General features: G+C 38.3%; 1 protein-coding gene across 5 annotated transcripts in view; it reads right to left on the minus strand.

Moving 5' to 3' along the window:
• Positions 1-1,048: 1,048 nt before the first annotated feature.
• Positions 1,049-23,890, minus strand: part of NCKAP1 (NCK associated protein 1) — a 112,557-nt gene continuing 89,715 nt past the window's right edge. For all 5 annotated transcript variants that reach the window (XM_084643282.1, XM_084643280.1, XM_084643279.1 and 2 more), the window contains 8 exons: positions 22,615-22,708; positions 20,808-20,890; positions 20,228-20,308; positions 11,788-11,881; positions 10,040-10,156; positions 6,454-6,563; positions 2,565-2,654; positions 1,049-1,985 (listed from right to left, as the gene is read on the minus strand). In XM_084643282.1, coding sequence (XP_084499408.1) covers positions 1,869-1,985; positions 2,565-2,654; positions 6,454-6,563; positions 10,040-10,156; positions 11,788-11,881; positions 20,228-20,308; positions 20,808-20,890; positions 22,615-22,708 — 786 coding nt within the window. In that variant the 3' untranslated portion in view covers positions 1,049-1,868. The remainder of the gene's footprint in view (positions 1,986-2,564; positions 2,655-6,453; positions 6,564-10,039; positions 10,157-11,787; positions 11,882-20,227; positions 20,309-20,807; positions 20,891-22,614; positions 22,709-23,890) is intronic.

Genomic DNA, 23,890 nt, shown 5'->3' on the forward strand with positions numbered 1-23,890 from the left:
ACACAGCTAGGCTACTTCCTTAGCAGATTTTGACAGCAAAGCTTGAGACATGCAGGACCTGTTAATTGAAAGATGGGAGCCCTTTTACCACAAATATACTGTACTTCAACCAAGAGCTATTTAAATTAATATTAGAACACAGAATTTTGATGTCTTAAAACTAGGGTATTTAACCAATAAGTTGCATCAGATCTCCCATCTAACTTCTTCATAAACCAATTAACTTATCTAACATTATGATACTATATAAGCAATATAAAAAGCAACATTTTTATTTCCCTACTTTTAAAAATAGATTGAATAAGTAATCAATATGGATGTAATGAGCGACCTCCTCATTATTTCTATTTCACCCCATTGGCTTGTTTTCCTTTAGACAGAAGAAAACATTGTAACCGATGAGCACACAACAGCTCTTTGATCACAGCAAAAGTTACCAGTGTGTACATAAGTTGTGTCCAAGAACAGGGGCCCTATACAATGTCCAGAGTCAGAGCTGTTGAGAACCACAATCTTTATGGTGCTGATCAGAGAGCAAACCATCTGGTCAGCTTTCAGACTAAATGAGCCAACTCTATCCTGCATGCCAATTTGCATGACTGACAAAAACAGATCTATTATATATCTGTCTTGTTCTGTAATGTTTGATGTCATGGTTTTAGCAGCATTCTCTTAAATTCTACAATTATTTTAATTTTTACTCTTTCTTTCCCTCTATAGATGCAATGGGTGTTGGTATGCACCAGAGATACACTTTTCTTGTTGTACCTTGTAAAATGAAAAGTTGAAGGTCAGTGGCATTCAACTGAGGTTTCAGGTGTTTTTAAAAATTCCTTCCTCTGAAGTTTTTATAGGTTATCTACTCTACTGTAGAGCTCTACACAAAGCTGAATATTAAAAAGTCTTAATCCTTCCAAGTGAAGGGATGATATTTAATCAATTGAGAATGGAAAAGCAATGCACAAGATCCGTGTTAAAACTTGTTGTGCTAGGATAAATTAAGATTTTAATTGTAATTTTACATTAAAAATAATTCACCAACATGTAATACAGTCTAGTGTTTATTGTATGTTATGGAAGGTACACTGGAATTTCAAAAATTTAAAACATATAAAAAGTGGTTAAGGGCTAACATTTTTTTATCAACACCTGATAAATGTGTAAGAACGTTTATTATACAGCAGGGTACAATGGTAGTGTTAATGCCAACAGGGCACCATGAAAGTTAGTCTAAAATTTTTTCCCACTTTGCTTTATACAAACAACATCACTTTGCCTCTGTTTAAGAAGATCGGGAGAGGATTGCTGTCTAAGGATAAGCAGTCCTAGAACATTTTTAATGTTATTTAGTGTCCTAGTACTTAGATTAGTGAATGTTTCAAAATAAAGGAAAGTAGAAATGTTGTAATTACTTCACAGAAATGCACATCCAATTCTTGTTTTCAATAAGAACAATAGGTACAGATTATAACTTTCCCTATATGAAATAATTTACACACAGAGGAAAACTAGAACACTATCTAAAATAATCACTAAATACATTTTTCTTCTTGGAAATAAACAAGCAATTATGGTTTTGCATGATCAAATATCAAAAACATAGCAGAAGTAGTGTTTTTCTTTTAAAGATAACCGATACTCTAAAAATAAAAAAAGGAGTATTTTCCATGTGTGTGCAACCTAAAATCAACCAAGCTCATATTGTAGTACAACCATATTAAGAAACCACGGATCAGAAATACAACCTTATGGAAGAAAGTTTATAATCCACAAAACTGTTGGCCAGGCCATAAAGTAAAATAGCTCCACAGTTTACAGGTAAAACTGAGGCAACATAGATGCGTGCTAAGTCTTCAGTCAGTCGATATTTATGTAGAGGCTGTGACACTTTGTTTGTAGACAGCATGGTATGCATTTCTCAGCAAGACATAAGGGAAACAAGACTCCAAAAGATCCATGGTCAGGAACGGAGACTCCTGCACAATCTGAAAAACACCAAAGATGTATCAAGATTCTCTAATGTTCAATGATGAGAATCATCTACATCATTTGATTAATACCAGCCTGCGCCACAACAGCATTTATATTTCTTCGGCTGAAAAGGGAAATACTGCAGCGTGTTCATCCCACAGTCCTTTCAAGTACAACGTTTAAGCAAACATACAAAGCTTTTTAAAGCTAGTTGCAAATATTTCAAACAGGCTTGTGACACTAAAATAAATGCTCAGAGCAGATGTCTCATGGGTTATCCTCACAGTTTAATTTGCACTAATTTACTGTGACATCAATATAGAGCTGTATCCGTTAATCAATTGTGAAAATTACTTGAATACTACTATAACTTTTTCTGGCATTTGTTGACAACACAGAGAAAGATAATACTCAATAGTAAAAGAATTGTGCAGAGGGACGGGAGAAAAAAATCAAAAGGACTTCAGTTCTTCATGTCATTCTATTGTCATGATGTCAAAAAGTATTTCTATTGGTTGATGAGTTACAACAGCAAGGGTGTCTGTCAAAAAGGCCTTTGTTGTTAGGAATAAACAACGAGCATGAGAACTTACCATGTCTAGCAGTAAATAAACAGATTCTCTGTTCCTTGTAGTAGTTTTGTCCGTCTCCTGACCAATTTTCAGTAGACTAGATGATGCAAGCTACAAAAAATTATTAAAAAACGATAAACATTTTAAAATATATATCATATCATTTTTGTGCTCTACTTTAAGTTGATCAATTTTTGCTACTTTTGTTAAGTTTCTTTTAACTAATCTCCCTAACCAGTGTAGTTATTAGTACAACAGAATACATAATGGAAAGGAAGTACCATAACTACATTACAAGCATGCTTTCTGCATATTGTGTTTTGCTCTGCTAGGCATGTGCCTTTTTTGTAGAAATCAAATCTGATTAGCAGTGCTTGACATGCGTATTTGAGGGGAGAAAAAACAAGATTATTGCACAGAATTTCCAGGTGAAATCCTCGCTTTCATGAAGTCAGCAGTTTTGTCACTGACCAATTTTTTCCTTCCAATATGTATGCACGTTTACTTACTCTTCTTGCATGATCAATACAAATAATTTTTTTAAAATTTATCATTCCATATCCTGGTCCTGATGTGGTGGAGAGAGAAAAAAAAGTATCAAATGCTCAAATTCTAATACTACATATAATTAAAGAAATGCATACATTATTATTTTATGACAATGGCAGGTTAAAGTGTAGGCAAACCAAACTACTTGTTTCTGCGATAAAGGCCCAGATACAGCAAAAATCAAAGCCCCCGCTTAAGTCTTTGCAGGATCAGGGTCACAGACTTCAACAAAATATTTTGATCAGAAATGAACTGTTAACTTTATTGTCATGAACTGTAGAATACACAAATAAGAAATAAATTTGTTCAACTTCCAGAAGCAGAATTTTCAAGATTAGTACATGCCAATGAAGCAACAGCCCCATGCCTAAATATCTGCTCACAAATCTAAATTTCTGATTTGGAAATTTTCACTTTAAAATATTCCTGAAGACTGAATCACTGTCCGTTACAAAAAAAGAGTTTAATAATTTGCCAAAAGAAAAAAAAATAAGTCTATTTTTAATCTAAGGTGATAGTATTCACATTTCAAAAAATCTTTTAGAACATTCCCATATTTAATTTCAATGGGCAGGAGCAATTAGGTTATCTAGTACATTCCTTTATCAGAAGATAATTATTTTCCACAGTATATTTTCTTGAGCTCCAGGCCTTCTCAAGCTAACTGTGAAAAAAAAAATTCTTTAAAGAAATTGGAAGACACCAAGTTGAATAAAGTAAAGTCAGTGACTACAGTACTTTAATTACAGTCTGAGCAGTCAAAGAAAACACATGTACCATCTAGATCACATGATCAAAAATGAAATTCTTGCAGCAAAAATGTTTTTATATCACATGAAACTGCACTGTTTTCCTTTGCTTGTCAAGCACATACAATTTGACATGACCATTTTTCATGTTTTGCTACAAGCAGCTGCGGCAGACAATATCCGCTCATGAGGTCAATGGGTTAAGATGCTTTTTTTCCTTCCATAAAGTAACAATGCATTACCAGAAGTGAGAATTTTGCAAAAAGTACTGCCTATTGTACCTCTCTAACTATTAAAGATAAAGACAGATTCCCGCCTCCCCACATTCACACAAAAATATGTTTAATATGCCCAAGTAAGGTTGTCATTTCTGTCCACATTTCTTAAAGTTGGCCACCCAAAAACAAAGGCACTCAAAATCACTGGCTATTTTTGAAAATTTAGACCAGACTATCTACTTGGCCGTCTGTTATTTTAACTGTATGTACCCCTGAAGTACTGAGAGCCAATTTTTAAGTTAAATTTCTATTTTAAAAACACAATGAAGTATGCTAAAACCCAAAACCATAAACCACAGATTTATGTATTTGACAAGTTACAAAGATCTGATCCTAAAGCAGATAAGTGTTGGAGACAGATTTTTGAGCATGATGGCGAGTCAGGTCATTCCAGATTAATCTAGATATACTAAGCCAAAACATTACATATCACAGATATGACCTGGATCTCCAGTTCACACTGAAGGCACCACTAATTCTCTTACACAAGTTTTCTTGGCTGTCTAGAGCCCTATACTCCACCTAATGGCTACTGCACAAACAGAACTTCAATGTCAAAAGTACAATCCAAGAGATACACCAAGTCAGCTAAGGTTACTTGTTATGACAGACTAACATATAATAAACTAAAAGTACAATATATCTTGTGGAAAATCTCTTGGAGCTTCATAAGGATATAAACATTGATTTCACATACACTATACTTAACTGTTTCCGATCTTGCATTACAATCTAGAAGATCATGTACTCTATTTTTAATATATATATACACACACACACACACACGTACGTAATTACAGTATATATACACACACACTACAAAAATGCTACATGCGTTTCAGGCTCAAGTTTAACTTTCATGTAATAGCATATCAACTGACCGATGTTTAACCACCTCTTGTAATATCACACATTTAATCTATACACATCTAAGTCTTTGTACTATTCATTTGCATTCTGTGTATCAAAATTAAGACAATTTATAACCAGTTTAAATATAAATGAGAGTAAAATAGTTCCTTAAAATTACATTTTCAATCTGAATTTTGAAAGTATCTGCAGACCACTAAATCAGAGATTAATTTCTTAAGAATAAAGTACAACTATCCACTCTTGACACAAAGTTTAAGAAAAAGGATAGATCTTCAAGAAATCCTTATGGACTAACAAAGCTGGGCAAATAACTGATTTTTTGGTTTGGTCAGCAAACTGAAAAAGTCAGGAAGATAATTAGGTTTAGTTCTAAAAATGTCAGCAAATTGGAAAAGTCCATTTCAGGGTCAGCAAACATACACCCATATACGTCTGAGTACCTTTATAACCTTTGGCCCAGAGGTTACAGGCTTTGCCCAGGATGTGGAACTCCCAGGTTTGAATCCCCACTCTAGAGCAGGGACTTGAAGTCAGGTCTTTCCCTCAAGCTATAGGCTATTCTAGAGCAGGTTGCTCTCAATCTCTCCTGTTGAAACTGCTCCACTTTGTACAAATTTTTAAATAGTCACTGGCCAAAGAGAGTGATGACGATGAGTCTATAGCCTAGTTATTAAGGCACCCACCTGGGAGGTAAGAGATGTAGATTCAAATCCCTCCTCTGAATCAGGCAAAAAGATTAACCTATAGCCTGGTGGTTAGGATGCTCACCTGGGAGGCGGGAAATCTGATTTAAAGCCGCTGCTCCAGAGTGGAGATTCAAACCTGGGTCACCTGCATCCCAGTGCCCTATGCACTTGACTAAAGTTAATAAAGGGGGGCAGGGCGCACGCACACACTCACTCTGCTGACTCTGAAAAACCTTTTTCCAACCAGAACTATTGAGTTGAATTAGCAAATGGTTTCAGATCCACCGAAATGGTATTTTTTGGTGAGTAAACCATTCACCCAAAAAATGTCACCCAGCTCTAACGATTAACCAACTGATTGTGTCCCCATATCTGATTTTCTCCAATTGAAAATGAAAACTGTGAAAACAGTACTGCGGATAATTTAGCCTTTTTCTCTTTAGCTTAAGACCAAAGGGAAAATAACTACCAATACTAGACAAAGTACACATATATTGTTATTTCAGAAGCAAACGGATATTGCAGATCAATTGAAGTCATTTCTATTAAAATCTTTATAAATGTTATGGCAACGAAGATTAATGTAGCACTCTATACTATGCATGGGGAATACCACAGTAATATCGGTTTGCAAAGGCAAAATGTTGAGGATTTTAATGGTGACCACTGTACATCTAAAAGCTAAGTCTGAGTTGCAACAGAGGTTTAGGGTTTTGCTTTGGTTTTTTAGGCTGATTTTTGTAGCAGTCAACCCTGGTTATCAAATTGTACATACAGCCAAAAATTCTTTAAGACGGTCTTCAATGCTTCCCTTGTGGATGGTAAATAGGGCTGCAGCAATCTGGTTGATAGCTTTTGCCAGGCAATGTATGTTGTTGCAGTGCCCTAAACAAAAACACAGACATGTTATTATTTCAGCAACACTTCTCAAAACCAAATGATTCTTTGAATGTTTTAGCTGACAGGAACATAATTCGTAACTGCAACAGGGTCAAGGTTTTGCAGTGAACTAACTTGAAATGTGCTAGCAATTGTGGTGAGTGCTTTGGATCTCCGGGCCACATTCAGTAAAAAGCTTACAAAGGAAACATGTTTAGAATTAATACAATGAAATGCACTATTATATTTTACTCCCATATTGCAGGTAAGTCGCATGTAACATACTAAAAATAACAGAGGTTTATCACAACAGAGGCCCGTCTTATGCAGCCATTGCAAGGGTCATTAAAAATCACAAGGTGAGATGATTTCAGGTGTTTAAAATATTATATGGATTGAACAGGAGATCATATACATAATCAAAAATTCAAATCCCCTCCCTCCTAAGGGCTATGATTGGGAAAGATCCCAGAGACTCTTGGAATGAAGGGAACAGCTATGTTTTGGAAAAATACTTTCAATTCTGTAAAAATGAAAGATTTTGTAATTAGCTGGGTATATGGACATGTACACACAGGTGTCTTTCAGGTTCAACGAGCACAGGATTTATTCATTTTCCATGTGGTGGTTGTGGGGCAAAAGAGATCTCTTGAATAAAGCAGGGGAAGGACCTCCATTCTAAATCTGGATTTTACACACATCTGGAGAGGAGACCGGTCCAGGATAGGGTGTAAAACAGACTGTCCTCTAAAACTTTGTCAGTAATTCTCTGATAGGTGAACACTAGTAACAGCTTTTGGAGTGAACAGTTTGCATGTCATACCCAAGAGAGATTGCCTCTTCTCTGACTTGAGTGAAATAAGTGAAGAGGCTGTATGGTAGACAGGGAAGGAGAATCTGACTGTGAAACTGGCATGAATGATCTCTGCTCATCTGTCAGCGGGTGACTGGACCAAGTTTTAAGGGAAAACTAATCTCTGGCAATTAGCTTGAGATTTGGCTAACTGTCAAGATCTCAGTCTTCTGTTAGCAGGAGCAAATATGAAGGTTACTTGGGGTCTGACTCTCTGCCAGGAGACATAGAAGGAGCCCTTGGTCTTGGATAAACAAATGGCAGGCACTCAGATATGGCCAGAATATCTTGAAGTCTGTACTTTTGAGATAACATTTTCCCTCTCTTTTCCTTGGCTTGGGAACTGAAGCTAGTTCAACTTTTTAGATGGCCATATCCAGGATCTTGCCAGAGTTTAATGACACTAAAAGGAGCACAGCACGAATGAGATTGAATATATAGCTTACATCCAAAGCCAGATGCTACACTTCCGGATTGTAGAACACAGAAGGGGAAAAAGTGATAAAAGAAGGGACAAAAGCCATCTAAAAAGCATTGTGTCCTGCTTTTAGCTTTGACTAACTCAGACGTAGTCACCCAAGAAAAGGAAGCCCTTATATCCAAGGCAGGCCATGGAGGCAGAGTCCCTCTCTTCAAGGACTGCTTGTCCACCAGGTAAAGGAGATTTGTCCCCCTGACAAAAATAACTCTTTTTTGTTCAGCCTCGAGACTGAGGCATCCACCTGAGCCTATAGCAAATTCGATGCATTTATCCTTCTGCTCTTGTACAGTCAGTGGCAAGTCCCGATATAGACTTTTTTGTGCGCTGGGTAGGATCACTTAAAGGGTCTGGGAAAGTTCATGCACTTCTAGCTTTCCCCACTTTAAAGGGTTCCTCTTCGGGCCATCAGCTTCACCTGACTCCTTGTCAGAGCTACAAAATGGAGGAGTCAGACTGCCACTGGAAGAAAAATTGGTGATAGAGGGTATTTTCTAGTGCAATTTATTTATCAAAATGTACACAAGTCCTGTTCATCTTGGAGAAGTGATCAAAACTACATACAAGCCACTCCACTTACAGAGACTGCAGCTAAGACAGACAGGCCTGTCACCATGACTCAGTTCCCTTCTTTGGTTCTTGATCTGTCTCTTCTCTTTTAGGAGATTTTCTGGTCCTCCCTCCTGCCTGTGCTCTGAACATTTAATCTGGGGAAAGTTTCTAGCCCTTAGTGGTTTTGAAAAAAGCCTCCCAAATTGGAAAGCAATGCACTTTTGTCTTTCCAAATCTGCAGATAACCCTCAGAGCTATTGCTTCAGGCTATGAATCGTTCCCCCTATTCATCTAAATAAAATGTTCACATTTAAGTTTGTCATTAGGCTACACTTAATTTCTGTTCATTACAGATAATCCCAGAAAAGATGGATTTATGTGCAGAGCTCAGACTATTACTCTAGGCTTACTATCTAAAAGTTACAGTGTACATACCTATACACCTTGACGATGAAAGAAAATATGTCCCTATCAAGGAAGTTAACATTGTTGAATTAAACAGAATCTTGAAATATAAATTTCTACAAAAATGTGTGTACACACAGTAATACAAGGCAATTGCAATCTTAGTCTGCACACTTAATCGTTGTACTGCACAAGTGACCAGCTATGCCCACAAAGATCTGAAACATGGGATCTTGTGCATCTAAATTATTACATAATATATTTTCTTTAATTTGAAATTCAAAGCTTTAGAAATTTGGGGCTTTCTCCTGCTGCTTCTACTAATTCTGGGAAAGCTGGGGAAGGAAATGATTGACAAGCTAGATGTCCTATGTTAATTAAGCTTTGTCCTGTGCAGGATATAGAGCAGATTCTGGTAAAGACAAAGAAAGAAAACTTAGTGGGTCAAGTGAATGGACACAGACTCCACATATTCCTATTGAAAAGTGATTTGTGTGTGTTTTGGAGCAGTTTTGACAATTTTTTCTATTAAACTTAGTTTGAAAGAGTTAAACATTTTTTTTGTGGATTACAAACAAAGAATTTCCTTGAGGCAAAGATCTTTATCTTTTAATAAGAAAGGAAAGTAGCAAAAATTCCTTAGACGATGATTCTACTTACAATTCATTCCTTCTAGATTTAAAAAAAAATTTTTTTTTTAGTAGCTGAGATATTAAACCATTAAGGCATATGAATAGGCACAAATCCAATGTAGCAGTAATAAATTAACAGTTACTAAAACAACACATATGCTAATCAATATAAATTCTTAGACTAATCAAAATGGAAAATATGTTTTAGGTCATCTGCTTTGTGTGCGAGTTAAACGTTAACTCCTAAAGTGCATATTTTAGAACTGCATCTAGTCTTCAAAATTTCAAGTGGATTATATTCATTTTTAATACATCATGTTTCAAAACAAGATTAAGGTAAATGATTTTAAAAATTTCTAATCATGTTTCTGTTGTGATTTAGATTCAGTTCAACCTGACTGTTAGAGCCATCCACCATAAAGCATATGATAATAAAATAAATACATTTTGCTATTCCAAAGAGCAAGCATTTGAGAAAAAAACGCTTAAAAGATTAATAATCAAGGTATTTCAACAAGAACATATTCAGACCAAAAATGTACCACCACCAAATAAATAATACCTTCAATGGCAGGGCTATATTGAGACATCACGTTACTGGCCAAAGTTGGCAAGGACACTGCCACAAAGACCATGAGAAGGCAGGCAATTTTATATTCTTCTTCTGGACTAATATTTTCTGAAAATAAGAAGAAAATTCTTCAATTTAAAAGCTACTCTGAGATTTATCCCATGACAACGGAGCAGAAAGTTGCCTTTTTGGTCTGTCGTAATTCATGTCACATTTTCTGAAATATTATTGCCACCACCTTTAATGAGACTATAAAGTTAAAAAAGTCAAGTAGTGAATTGCAGTATCTAGCACACTATTAAAGGCCAGCATGTATTGACTAAGTGATGATAGTAAAAAGAAAAAGGAGGACCTGTGGCACCTCAGAGACTAACCAATTTATTTGAGCATAAGCTACAGCTCACTTCACTGGATGCACTCGATGCATTGTTAGTCTCTAAGGTGCCACAAGTACTCCTTTTCTTTTTGCGAATACAGACTAACACGGCTGCTACTCTGAAACCTGATGATAGTAAGTCACTCCATCCAACTGCAGAAACAGATGGGAATTAAAATACAAGACCCCAACACCAAAAGGAATGAGCTAAAATAAAATGCTATGTCCTGTTCACACAATTTAACTCCTTCATAGTTACTGGGGTAGGTTGTACTAAAACTACCAAGGGAAGAGAGATCGGAATCACACAAACTTTAAATAATATTTACTAATGACATTTTAAAAAGCCATTCAGGCTGTTTGAACCCAATATGTGATTTAATATTAAAATAATAGTGATAAATGTCTTCAGGAACTTAAATGTATTTTTGCCCACCTCAAAGCTACCCCTACTAAGAAAATGGAAAAAAGTAACTTTCGGTATGATCTCTAACGGTCCATGCTCTATAGACATCCAGCCAATAGCAAGAACAAAGCAAATAAGATGTATTCATAGATTTGTGTTACCACAGTCATCTACTTTTTCTTTTGAAGGGAATAATCAAAGTGTTTAATAAGAAACATAGGGAACAAAATGAATATCTGCTGAACAGCTTTAAGAATTTCATTTATTTTTATGCCTCTAAAAGGATATTTATTGTGAGTCAAAAAAATGGGAAAACTGGAAGGATTTGCAATGGCCCTTTAAAACAAATGTAACAATTTCAGATTCTATGGCAACTTGTCTTGGATGCTTTCACAGGCATAATTTAAAATGCTTTCCTTTGTCTGCTTTCATGTTAATGTTTTGCATAAAACACAACCTTCATATATTTCATAATATTGGTTTGTTAACTGCTTCTTAAAATCTGACATTTTTAAACATTCATAGTAGAGAGGAAAGGATTTAATAGTTACTGTGCATCAGAAAATAGACTATTTGCCTTCTGTTATCCTCAACACACAACCCAATATCTTCCTCTCCTTAAATGAATCCAGTTTTTCCCAAAGGCATTACATTCACCCACCTTTCACCTATTATCCATTTCTAGAGCAGTTTCCCCAATGCAGCTGGCTCACAAAACTCCAGGCTACATATCAGTGCATTTTATGCAGCATGCATAGCAAATGCTTAAGTTCCAAATGAAAATTCACCTGGCAATATACGTGGCTCATCTGAGGCAATACAGAAGAGCCAGTAATCCACCAACAGCTCTTTGCTTACTACTGCAAATATCTGCACGTGTTTCTGGATTTTTTTAACATCAAAAAGAGTCAGAGTGCATTGCTAAATATACTTTTGAAAGATTATATGACTTGTTACCTGATTTTTGGGAAGAGAGTGCTACAACCAAGGCAGGATCAATCTCACATGGCAATCCAGCAGCAGATGACAGCTCATATACATTCATTGCCACCTGAGACACAGAACAGTAATTATTACAAGGTGAAAAACACCAAATGTTCTCTAAAAATCTCATTTCTGAACACAGCTGTACTGAAATGTTTAAACTGCAGAGTTTGAGAACACTAGGGATTTCAGTCTCTGAAATATGATAAAGAACCTTTGGATTTGTATTATGTCTAACCTACAATGAACAGCTGGTTCAGCACTTGGTTTGCTAGGAGGTTATCATTTCTTGCTGTCAAGGCAAACAAGGTTTTTGTAACTTTCCTCAACTGCCTCCAGCACAAACATCTTAGCATCCAGTTAGCTCTTCTAACTGAAAGGAAAGATGCAGAAAGTAAAGCTAACAAAGATGTAAGCAATCAGATCAGACGTGTCAAACAATGTTTTAAAAGTATTTTAACAAAAACACAGCCAATTAAGACCATATGTTGATGCAGTGTTACCAATTAAATGCACAAGAGTGAGGAAAAAAGTTAATGGTCCTATAATAATGCTAAATTAGGTGAACATTTTCAAAGTGACAAGGGATTTTGGGTACCCAACCTACAACATCTTATAAGGGTCCTTATTTTCAGAGAATGAGTATTCAGAACTTTCTGAAAAATTAGGTCCACATAAGGTGTCTCAAGTTAGGAACCCAAAATTCAATAGTTACTTTTGAAAAATCTTAGTCTTAGAATGCTGTACATCCTATATATTTTATATTTAAATTAGTGATTCACAACTTTGTTTTTGTTGAACACCCCTGTGGGACAGATTGAAAGGTAAACACCCAGGTTCCATACTCTTTTACATCTTATTCTGAAACATTTGCCTTTTTTCCTGTTCATTCTCTCTCTCATTCTTTAAAACCCCTTTAAAAATATATTTATTACCCTTCACAACTCTTGTACAATAGCTAATTTTTAATCATGGAGGCCAAGAACCTAACAAGATTAAAAAAAGAATTAGATTTTTATATGCTGAATGAGACTATTCACAATTAAACTTTTATTTTTTTTTAAAGTATTTTTTTCCTCAGAAAGACACATTTTCATTCTTCTGGCTTAAGCCAAACAATAGCCAATGTGGGAAGAAACTCCCCCTTTGGGCTGGCTACTCCATAAATGCCCACTACAGAGTTCCTGGCACCCTGCTCTGAAGCATCTGGTACTAGTTATAGAGGCCACTGGACCAGATGGGCTTCTGGTCTGATCCAGTGTGAAAGTATCCAGTCTCCCAGGAGAGATTGCATATTTTTCTTAGAAGCTCAACCACTTCATTTTCAGGTACTTTCAGAACTTCTGCAAGTAAACAATCCTGCTCTTATTAGTTTGTTCCCCTCTCATTTATCTACCTGTTCCAGCACCACCTCTTTTGATATTTCAACGTCTGGAAGTACACCTCATCTTTATTTCCTAAAACGAGAAAGCATCTTCCTAACATGCTCTGTTGTGAAGGTTGATACAAAGAAATCATTTAGCTTCATTGCAATGTCCCTTATCTTTTTAATTGCCCGTCTACGCTGGTGGTTGAGTAGGCCAAACATTTTTCTCAGGAGCTTCCTGCTTTTAATATCTGTTTAATGCATTTCATATTGTTTTTGTGTCATTCAGTATTTGCTCTTCTAATTATCTTCTAGCCTTCCTCATTTTTAACCTTACATATTACTTGCCATAAGTAGTTTATGCTCCTTTTATTGGCTTCACGAGGAGGGCTGGATCTCCATTTTCTGAGACCTACCTCTGGTTTGAATAACCTTTTGAACCTTGCCATAAAACCATGTTATTTTTTCCTTGCCTTCCTTTTTGTTGTTGTTTATTGGTATACATACCTTTTGACATTTCTGCTGTAAGCCACCTTTTTAAAAAAAAATCTGGTGCTGTAAGGTTTGACATCACAGGATTTACTTATAGTTTACTGGATTTGTACAGTTTGAAGGAAGGCGATAAAGTGGCACAAATACCTTTCATTACAAGCAGATGTATTAATAAAGTACACAGATTTGGCAAAGTTACCCTATAAAGTGGCCACCTTTTACAGTGCTCCTTAAATCTTAAACACACTTAAGCTGTAAAGCTTCTTCTCACTGACCACAAGTGTTTATCTTTACCCTTAATTGATACTAGTTTGGTTAGATAAACAATACTTTGTGCTTCTTCAGCTAACAGACACAGGGTTCTGCAGTGAAGTTTCCTGCTACAGCGAACTCCTATAAATCATACTTTCCTTTTCTCATATTCATATAGGAATGACATGTGTGAGAAAACCACACCCAGTTTATTCTTCTAATGATGAAATGTCTATGGCTGAACATTCAGTTAACAGAGTACATCATTTATAAACACCTAGAGGATAATAGGGTTAATAAGGAATAGCGAACTTTGATTTCTCAAAAACAAATCTTGCCAAACCAACCTAATTTCCTTTTTTGACAGGGTTACTGGCCTAACAGATTGGATGGAAGGGGGCCGATAACATTTGATTTTTAGTGAGGCTTTTGATACAGTCCCACATGATACTCCCTAAGTAAACTAGCGAAATGCAGTCTAGATGAAATCGCTATAAGGTGGGTGCACAACTGGTGGAAAGACCAAACTCAGAGTAGTTATCAATGATCTACTTTCAAACCAGGATGGCACGTCTAGTGGAGTTCCACAGGTGTTGGTCCTGGGTCCAGCATTATTCAATTACATTTTCATTAATGACTTGGGTAATGGCATGGAGAGTATGTTTCTAAAATGGGCAGATGACCCCAAGCTGGGAGGAGTTGCAAGCTTTTGGAGAGCAGAATTAGAATTCAAAACAATTTTGACAAACTGGATAACTGGTCTTAAATTAGCAAGATGAAAGTCAATAAAAGTAAGTGCAAAATACTTCACTTAAGGAAAAAATCAAGTGCACAACCACACAATGTGAAGTAACTGGTTAGTGGTAACTGCTGAAAAGGATCTGGGGGTTATCACAAATTGAATGAGTCAACAGTATGAGACAGTTTAAAAAAAAGGCTAATATTCTAGGGCATATGTAAGACACAGGAGGCAACTGTCCTGCTCTACTTGGCACTGGTGAGGCCTCAGCTGAAGTACTGCGTCCAACTCTGGGTGCCACGCTTTAGGAAAGATGTGGACAAACTTGACAGAGCCTGGAGGAGAGCAGGTTTAGAAAAACTGACCTATGAGGAAAGGTTACAACTGAACATGTTTAATATTGAGAAAAGACGACTGACAGGAAATCTGATAAGAGTCTTCAAGTATGTTAAGGGTTGTCATAAAGAGAATGGCAATCAATTGTTCTCCATGTCCACTGAAGGTAGGACAAGAAGAAATGGGCTTAATCTGCAGCAAGGGAGATTTATGTTAGATAGTAGGAAAAACTTGCTAATTATAAAGGATAGTTAAGCTCTGGAATAGGCTTCCAAGGCAGACTATGGAATCCCCATAACTCAGTGGTCCCCAAACTTTTCAGGATCACGCCCCCATCCCATATCTGTCCGCACCCCCACCCAGCCAGGGACACAGCTCCAGGGTTGAAGGAGGGACATGGACGAGGTAAGGCAGCCGAGGCTTGGGCCACAACTGGGGTCAGGGCTGGCATCCGGGGCAGGGCCAGGAATGGAGCTGGGTGGTGCTCCCTCCCCACCCTCCATGGGGGCTGGCCCAGGACCCAGCAGTGCCCCCTCCCAACCCCGCAAATGGTCTTCCGCACCCCCTTTAGGGGGCACACCTCACAATTTGGGCACCTCTGCCATAAATGGAGATTTTTAAAAGCAGGTCAGACCAACACCTGTCAGGGACAGTCTAGTTTTACGAGGTCCTGCCTCAGCAGAGGAGGCTGGGACTTGACTTCTAGAGTTCTTTCCAGTCCTCCATTTCTATGATTTCCCCTTGCTACATTCAAGAAAGGCATACGTTGTACATACCCTTTTTTGAAGGGTCAAATGGAAGAAACAGTTACTAACCTTTCCATAACTGTTGTTCTTCAGGATGTGTTGCAAAGGTGTATGTGAGCTCCAATGCATAGTTTCCGAGTTTTATACTTAGCAGTATTTGTTGGGGCGGCAGGAGTGCCCTCTGCTGCCTCACACTGTGCACAGGCATAGAGCGGAGCTGCCCCTGATCCTCCTCAGTTCCTTCCCACCGGAAAGACTGACAGAGAGGGGACAGAGGGCAGGTCATGGAATGGATATGTGCACCACATCTCTAAGAACAAAAGTTACGGAAAGTTAGTAAGCGTTTCTTATTCTTTAAGTGATTGCACGTTCATGCCACTGTAGGTGATTCACAAGCAATCCAAACTGGAGGTGGGCTTGGAGTCTATCTGAATACGGATCGGAAGATCAGTCGTCCAAATCTGGCATCGTCTTTAGACTGGAGGGAGATTGAGTAGTGAGAGGCAAACATATGACATGACGACCAGGTTGCCACTTTGCAAATGTCTAATATGGGGCGTGGGCCAGAAAGGCTGGAGAAGCTGCTTTGGACCTAGTTGAATGACCCAACAGTATCTGGAAGCATCACATTAGTCAACTGGTAACATAACCAAATTCAACTGGATATCCAAGATGAGCTCCTTTGACTCAGGATACTTGGCAGCCTTTCATTCTGTCCACAAACGTGATGAACAGCTGTGTCGAAGACCTAAAATGTTTAGTCTGGTTCAGATAAAAAGATGGAGTTCTTCTAACCTCTAGAGCATGGAGCCTCTCCTCACCTTTATGACCAAGTTTTGGAGAAAAAGGCTAGTAAGATGATCTCTTGGTTAATATGAAAACTGGAAGCCACCTTAGTAAGAAACTTTGGGTGAGGATGAAGGTAAACTTTGTGTGGAAAACTGTATATGGAGGATCTGATATTAATGCCCTCAGTTCCCCCAATCTCCTGGCTAACGTAACAGCCATCAAAAATGCCACCTCCTAGAGCAATGGGGAGAAGGTCACTAGAGGCTCAAAGGCGGAGGAGTCATCAACTTTGCTAAGACTAGATTCAAGATAGTCATGGGGGAACAGGATACTGAACCTACGGAAATAGTCTGGGGAGAGACCAGAGGATTGCAACCATGAAGACTGTTACACAGTGATGGTCAGGCTATGTAGCGAGCCACAGAGTCCAGCCTGCACAGCTGTTCTAGAAACAACTCTCTTCCACTACAGCCTGAAATTATTGTTTAATATAATCTGGGAGCTTGCCCTTAAAACATCACAAATGTATCCCACAGGGTAAAATTGTAGCGCCCCAACAGAGCTTGATGGTTCGCAGTATGAAGCCATAACCTCCTGTGGAATAAAGTTTCCTTCTGAACAAGTCTAGTTTCTTAGAAGCCTCCTGGGGTTGGCGGGCGGGGGGGAGAACAGTGCCTGGTGACCCATTTGCTGCAAGTGCCAGGGAAGATACTACCAAGAAGTCAGGAAGGGGGATGACTGTAAAAATGTTTAAATCCTTAAGAGGATACACAGTACATTCTCTCCACTCCTTTTGCAATAGGTGGCAGGGACAATGGGGTCTCCCAAAGAACCTTAGTAGGATCTAGAACAGCCTTGTTAACAGGCAGAGCTATCCTTAATGGAACCACTGGTATTAAAATGTCCACAAGCCCAAGGGACTTTTCCTCTGGATGGATGGCCAAAGCCAAAGCTATCATTCTCAACAACTCCTGCTGGACTTTGTGGTCATTCAGTGGTGGGGAAATTGGTTCCACCAAAACAGCCTCATCAGGGGATAAGGAAGAAGATACCAATGGCTCTTGGGGTTGATCCTTTTCCAACTCTTCTTGGGGTAGCTCCTGAGAAGGGTCCTGTCCCTGCCTGGTGCTGGGGCCAGTACATAGGGTGGACTGCTTATAACATCAATATTCTTCTCAACCAGCCGAGGAAGCAGGTTGGGAAGGAGATGGGGATGCTCCTGATTGAGGGGGAATCCCCACAAGTTCCATAAAGGCTGCTGATATGGCTTTAGCCCCCAACTGTGCACAGACCAGGGTTCCTTGAAGTATGCACCCTGCTGGAATTGAAGCTGAAAACAGGGTGGGTAGGCACACACAGAGGTTACTGGACATGTCCAGGCTGAGACACACATAAAACGCACTTCAGAATCCAAAGAAGAATCTGATTCTTCAGACCATGCAGGTCTGCCCCCCATCAGTACCGGTGAGGTAGAGTCAGATTCTGGTGAAGAGGATACCTGTGAAATCATCTGCAGCTTTCCCTAGATGGTACCATTTTTAATCTGTATCCTAATTGTTGAATCTGACGGTCCCACAATGGTGTGGCTCTGAAGCTGTGACCGTTGGTGCTGATGCTAAGAGAATCTTGAAGTGCCAGGGAAGATAGTACCAAGAGATTCAACAACTCTCTTTCAGCCACAAACTCCTCAGCTGTAAATGGTACCAGGAAAACATTCTGATTTTATGGCACCGGAATCTGATGCGACAATGATGAACCTGGCATACCGGGAGTCAGTCTCACTGGGCCTGAACTAGGCTTTGGAGTCAACAAACTCCCATTTTGAGGCTTGCTCCACGAAGTGTCTTCTTTTTGAGTGCATCTCCGAGTACTTGGTAGAGCTCGAATCTCTTCGCCTCCAATCTTGAGGTGCCCAGTACAGAGTGCTTAGATGACTTGCAGTACCCTCTTCTTGGCATTGGTGAAATTGATCCATCTCTCAATTCTGTCAAAGCTGGAGGAGCACTGTTGACTGATGCAGAAGAGCTCGATACCCAAACTGAAGAAGAAGGTTCCGATGGAAAGTACTTAAGTTTAGCTGCCCTATCCTTTTTGGATCAGGGCTTAAACCCCTTACAGATACTGCACCTGTCACTAATGTGAGCCTTCCCCAAGCACATAAGACAGCCGGGGTGCAGGATACTAACTGGCATTGGTGTACCACAAGAGTATTAGGACTCGAAGCTCAGAGAACGAGGCGTAACTCTGGTTCTCTGACATAACACTGACATTGGTGCCCAGATGGGAGCTGGTGTCAAACAATCATTTTTCTTCTTTTAAAATAAATACTAAAATAAGTTAAACCACACAATTTACTCTAACACAAATTCTTAGTACAATATCTACGACGAGCTGAAGTCAGGACTTGCACAGGCATGAATGGCACCTCCAAAAACCATCACAGGGAACAGGAAGGACTGAGGGGGGGTGGAGTGGCTTTGCCTTTTATGCCTGTGTGCAGTGCGTGAGACAGCAGAGGCTTCGTGCCACTCCAATGGTACAGCTAAGGGAAAAACTCTCACAGTTGTGTGCTGGAGCACTCACACACCTACAGTGGAATGGACATGTGCAATCACTCAAAGGACAGGCATCTCTTATACCAGAGCAGTCCATATGTACTTCAAGTCTGGTATGCGGCCTTTCACAATAGCCCCTATCAGGTCCTTAAGGGGAGAATATCCCCTATAATGAGCAGTCAATTGTGCAATGTGATAAATTTGAGGTACTCTGACCCTGCTCATGCCTTGAAGTATGAGAGTTAATTATGCCTGTTATAGAAAAATAAACAAGTATCTTTGGTCAATATTATCCAGCTCCTTTTTATATCTAGCTATAGTACCGGACTTATCCCCTTGTCCAATAAATTAGCATAAAAAGCAGGGATTTATCAGTTTTCACTATACCCTACATAAGCTCATACTTCAATTAACCTTCTGTCTAACTCTTCCCTTTTCAGGGCTAAATAATCCTCATTTTTGCACTTCTCTCTCGTACACATAATCCCATAAATTCAAGCCATTTTTTAGCCCTTCTCTGGGACTTTTCAATTACAGCTACATTTTTAAAGTGAGGAAACCAAGCTAAATGTAGTTCCCCAAATGATGCCATATCATTTGCCAAATAGCACAATAGGCTTTGTATTTTTTTATCCTTTTAAATAGATCAAACATCCTCCTTGCTTTGACATTCCCCCAGTTTGTGGCAGCAATCTTCAAACTGTTGACAACTTCACAGCTTCCTGTCAACTCGAAATTCAGACTATTTTACTAATGTATTTATTCATTTGCCCTTTGGCTTCTATCCCCTAATGTGTTTAAACCAAAAGAAGTTTCCGCCTTTTACTAGCCAAAAGAACTTCGTGTCATCAACAAGTTGCATCAACAAATCATTACTAAAACAGGAATGGTCCTTTTTCTGCTGCTTAACCAATTTAAATCCTTAATGAAACTTCGCTTTTTAACCCTTTGTTATATACTTCCATAAAGTCTTATATGTGACCCTTATTATCAAAAACTTGGAACACTAAGAGGTTACATAAACACAATAGCATAAATTCACAGTATATTCTTTGTTTCTGGATTCTTCATATCAAGTTAATGATTTTGCCCAATATTTTTAAGCCATAAAAATGACTCTCTCAACCAAAAACATTACCTTCATGTCAGTCTCCCTTGGAATGTGATCCTTAAAGTCTTCAATTGAACTTACAAGGAAAGGAATGTGGTAGGATAAGACCTAAGAGACAAACAAATATGCAACTAGAAAATTCTTTCAATAAAAATAATCTTAGACACTAACTTATTATGGATTTACTTTACTTTGTCATGAGTTATTTTATGCATATCAGATAGTTTATTAATCTATGAGAGAGTTGGAGGCATAATATATTCAAAATTGAGCCTAGCATTTACCAAGCGGACAAGCGCTTTTAGACCTTATTAAAGTTGAAAAACACATGCTGACACACTGTCAAAACTATCGTACAGATTCTAACAGCAGCAGCAAAATGGTTTTGAACAGTACCCAATGAATTCTCTGAAAATGCCTATTTCATCTTGCAGAACTGGGAATCTTGGGTTCAGTATGTTTCTGCACATACGCATTTTACCCACAAGGCAATTTATTTTAAGTTTAGTTTTACTCTTAAAAACACAAGACACCTGAATGCTGAGACATTTAAATATAATATTCATTCATCTTAACGTCATGCAGAATAAATTTAGTTATTTCTTACATCTCTAAGTGCTTCCTGTGCCAATGACCGAAAAGACAAGATTACGCCAATAATGGTCATCCTCTTCAGAACACTGTCAACAGCTGAATTAGAAGAAAAATAGTGAACTAGAACAGCATTTCCCAAACTTGGAGTTCTAACCCAAAATGGAGGTCACAAGGCTATTGCAAGGGGATTGTGAGATCAGCTAGTTCCTTGCTTTCAGAGCTGGGCAGCTGGAGAGCAGTGGCTGTTGGCCGGGCACTCAGCTCTGAAGGCTGTGCAAAAGTAAGGGTGGCAACACCCTACCACGTGACCCTGACTTCTGCACTGCTGCTGGCAGTGACACTGCCTTCAGAGCTGGGTGGCTGACGAGTTGAGGCTGCTGGCTGGGTACCTAGCTCTGAAGGCAGAGCTACCACCAGCAGCAGCACAGAAGTGAGGGTGGCATAGTATAGTTGCTTAGCTCTGTAGGGATCCGCACTGATGCCGTGAAAGCTATGTCCAGTACCAAAAAGGAAAGGGGATCATCACATTCTGAAATATTTTCAAAGGGCGGCCCAGCAAAAAAATATTTAAGAACCCCCTGAACTAGAATATATCCCAAGATTTACAAAACAAGCCTTTTCAAACATTTTACCCCAAATTAATATCAGTAGGAAAATATAGAAACAACTGGAAAGTAGGTGACATTCTAACAAAGGCATAAATCACAAGAACTAAAATACACCTGACAATTGTTTTTCGTATGTAGCTGATATTTGTATCTGGCAATAAATGTATAAACTCCTATTGACTACTTCAAAAGAATGAGCTTGTTTACACACAGATGTCAATGTCTGGATGTAAACACTCTTCTCTGCATAGTTTAAAATGCCCTAAACACCCCTGTTTTTCTAAAGGAGTGGTGTGGAGAAAGTGAATAAGGAAAAGTTATTTACTTGTTCCCATAATATAAGAACTAGGGGCCACCAAATGAAATTAATGGGTAGCAGGTTTAAAACAAATAAAAGGAAGTTCTTCTTCACTCAGCGCACAGTCAACCTGTGGAACTCCTTGCCTGAGGAGATTGTGAAGGCTAAGACTATAACAGGATTTAAAAGAGAACTGGATAAATTCCTGGAGGTTAAGTCCATTAATGGCTATTAGCCAGCACGGTTAGGGAAAGTTGTCCCTAGCCTCTGTTTGTTAAAGGGTGGAGATGGATGGCAGGAGAGAGATCACTTGATCATTACCTGTTAGGTTCACTCCCTCTGGGGCACCGGGCATTGGCCACTGTCGGTAGACAGGATGCTGGGCTGGATGGACCTTTGGTCTGACCCAGTATGGCCATTCTTATGTTCTTAAGGATGCAGCAATATACCATGATGGAATCCTATTTGAAACAGGTGCATCCACAAAACTCTTTTCAAGTTCTACTCTGTATGCATGTACTTCTACATGCCTGTACTCTGAAGAATTATATTTATGGCTATTAGATGTGACACTTGGATGACAAGATCTGTTTCAATGCATGACAGGTCCCCATCCTTGACAGAAAGGAATCATATTTTTGCACCCCCCGACACTCCAGCTTTTCATGGTCATATCCAAGTGTTTATGCACTAATTTACACTGAAATCTCATTTTGTTTACACATGAACAAGCCAGATAATTTTTAAAATTTAATCAGTTCACATACATTATGAGGAAACTCTAGTGAATGAAATGTACATTTTAACGTTCATGTACATTAAAATCAGAGGATATTTTTCACAATGTTGTTTTATTTATGCAGACAAGTGCAGGGACAAAAAGAAAAAGGAAAAGAATATTGTTAGTTACCCACATGATAATCTTTTAAAGAGTGCTGCCATCTGGTCTGGTTTGTCAAAGCTGGTCCTCATTTGTGTTAGTACTTCAACATTCTCCACCACAAGTTTCTAAAGAGAAGCAAGACCTCAGGTCAGCTGTTCGTTAAAAAGATAGGTGCATGCTTTAGGACATTTCAATCTGGCAAGCAGGAAATCAAGCTCATGAAATCCAGATGTTCCCACTATCTTTCTTCTGAAGGAACTACAGGGTTATTCTGGTAAATCCTGATTGTACACCAAATAGAGCTCAGAATGACCAAGAGAGGAAGAAAAACTGCTGATAGGAATATTTCAGAAGAATGTGCACTTTCACAACGTGAGTTTAATGATCTTAGAGTAAAACTTCACAAAATAAACCTTGTATAAAGACGCACACTACTAATTATATTTAACGTCAATAATATTCTAATTATTCACATCTCAATAGCTTTTTTCTTAGAGCCGCCCACTCCCTTGCTCTTTTCACAAGATGTATGCTTTGGTGACAGTTGGACTGCAGTCAATTTAGGAAGCCTCCTTAACTGGAAAGAAATGTTTCTCACAAATTTTGACTGCTTCACATTTTAGTATAAAACAAGAGAGTTTATTTTTTTAAAATAATCTGGTCCTCATAAATTATTCAAACGTTAAGTAACAGTGCAGCTTTCCTAAGATTATTTTCTTTGACTCTGATCACAAAACAGAGTATTAAAGAAAAAGGAATATGAAATTGTTTATTTAAATCCATGCAATTTAGTCTCAAGCAGTAAGTCAACTTTAAAAGAAAGACAGAATTCTTCTGCATGTCAAACACATTTTGGCTAAAACAATACGTAAAGGAAGTGTTTTTCTTTGATCCTTAAATAAACACATATGAGCTAGAGATCTCTGTAGCAAGTAAGTGTAATAATTATTCTCCAAATATATAAATTATAAGGGAGCTGAAGGACTATGAAGCTGCATAACCATAGCTACAAATCTGAACCTGTTGGATCCAACAAGGCATTTTTGGTACCACCTGGTAAGACACTTATGCTACCTCAAGTCCTCCACCACAAGCAAGAAGTGGTTATTTTATTCTTATAAAAAGGGAAGCTACAATAAATGAATGATAATCCATTTGGATGTTTATCTTTAGAGACAGAATATTGTCTTACACGTTAATTGAGCTTCTTACGGAGAGGCCAACCTCCATGTAGCTCTGCACACTGCTAAGTGGAGGAAAGATTATGCCTACTTCTCCCTAGACACCACACACTAACTTTTTAAGAG

Source organism: Lepidochelys olivacea, assembly GCF_965140295.1.
Source record: "Lepidochelys olivacea isolate rLepOli2 genome assembly, chromosome: 11".
Lineage (NCBI taxonomy): Eukaryota > Metazoa > Chordata > Testudines > Cheloniidae > Lepidochelys > Lepidochelys olivacea.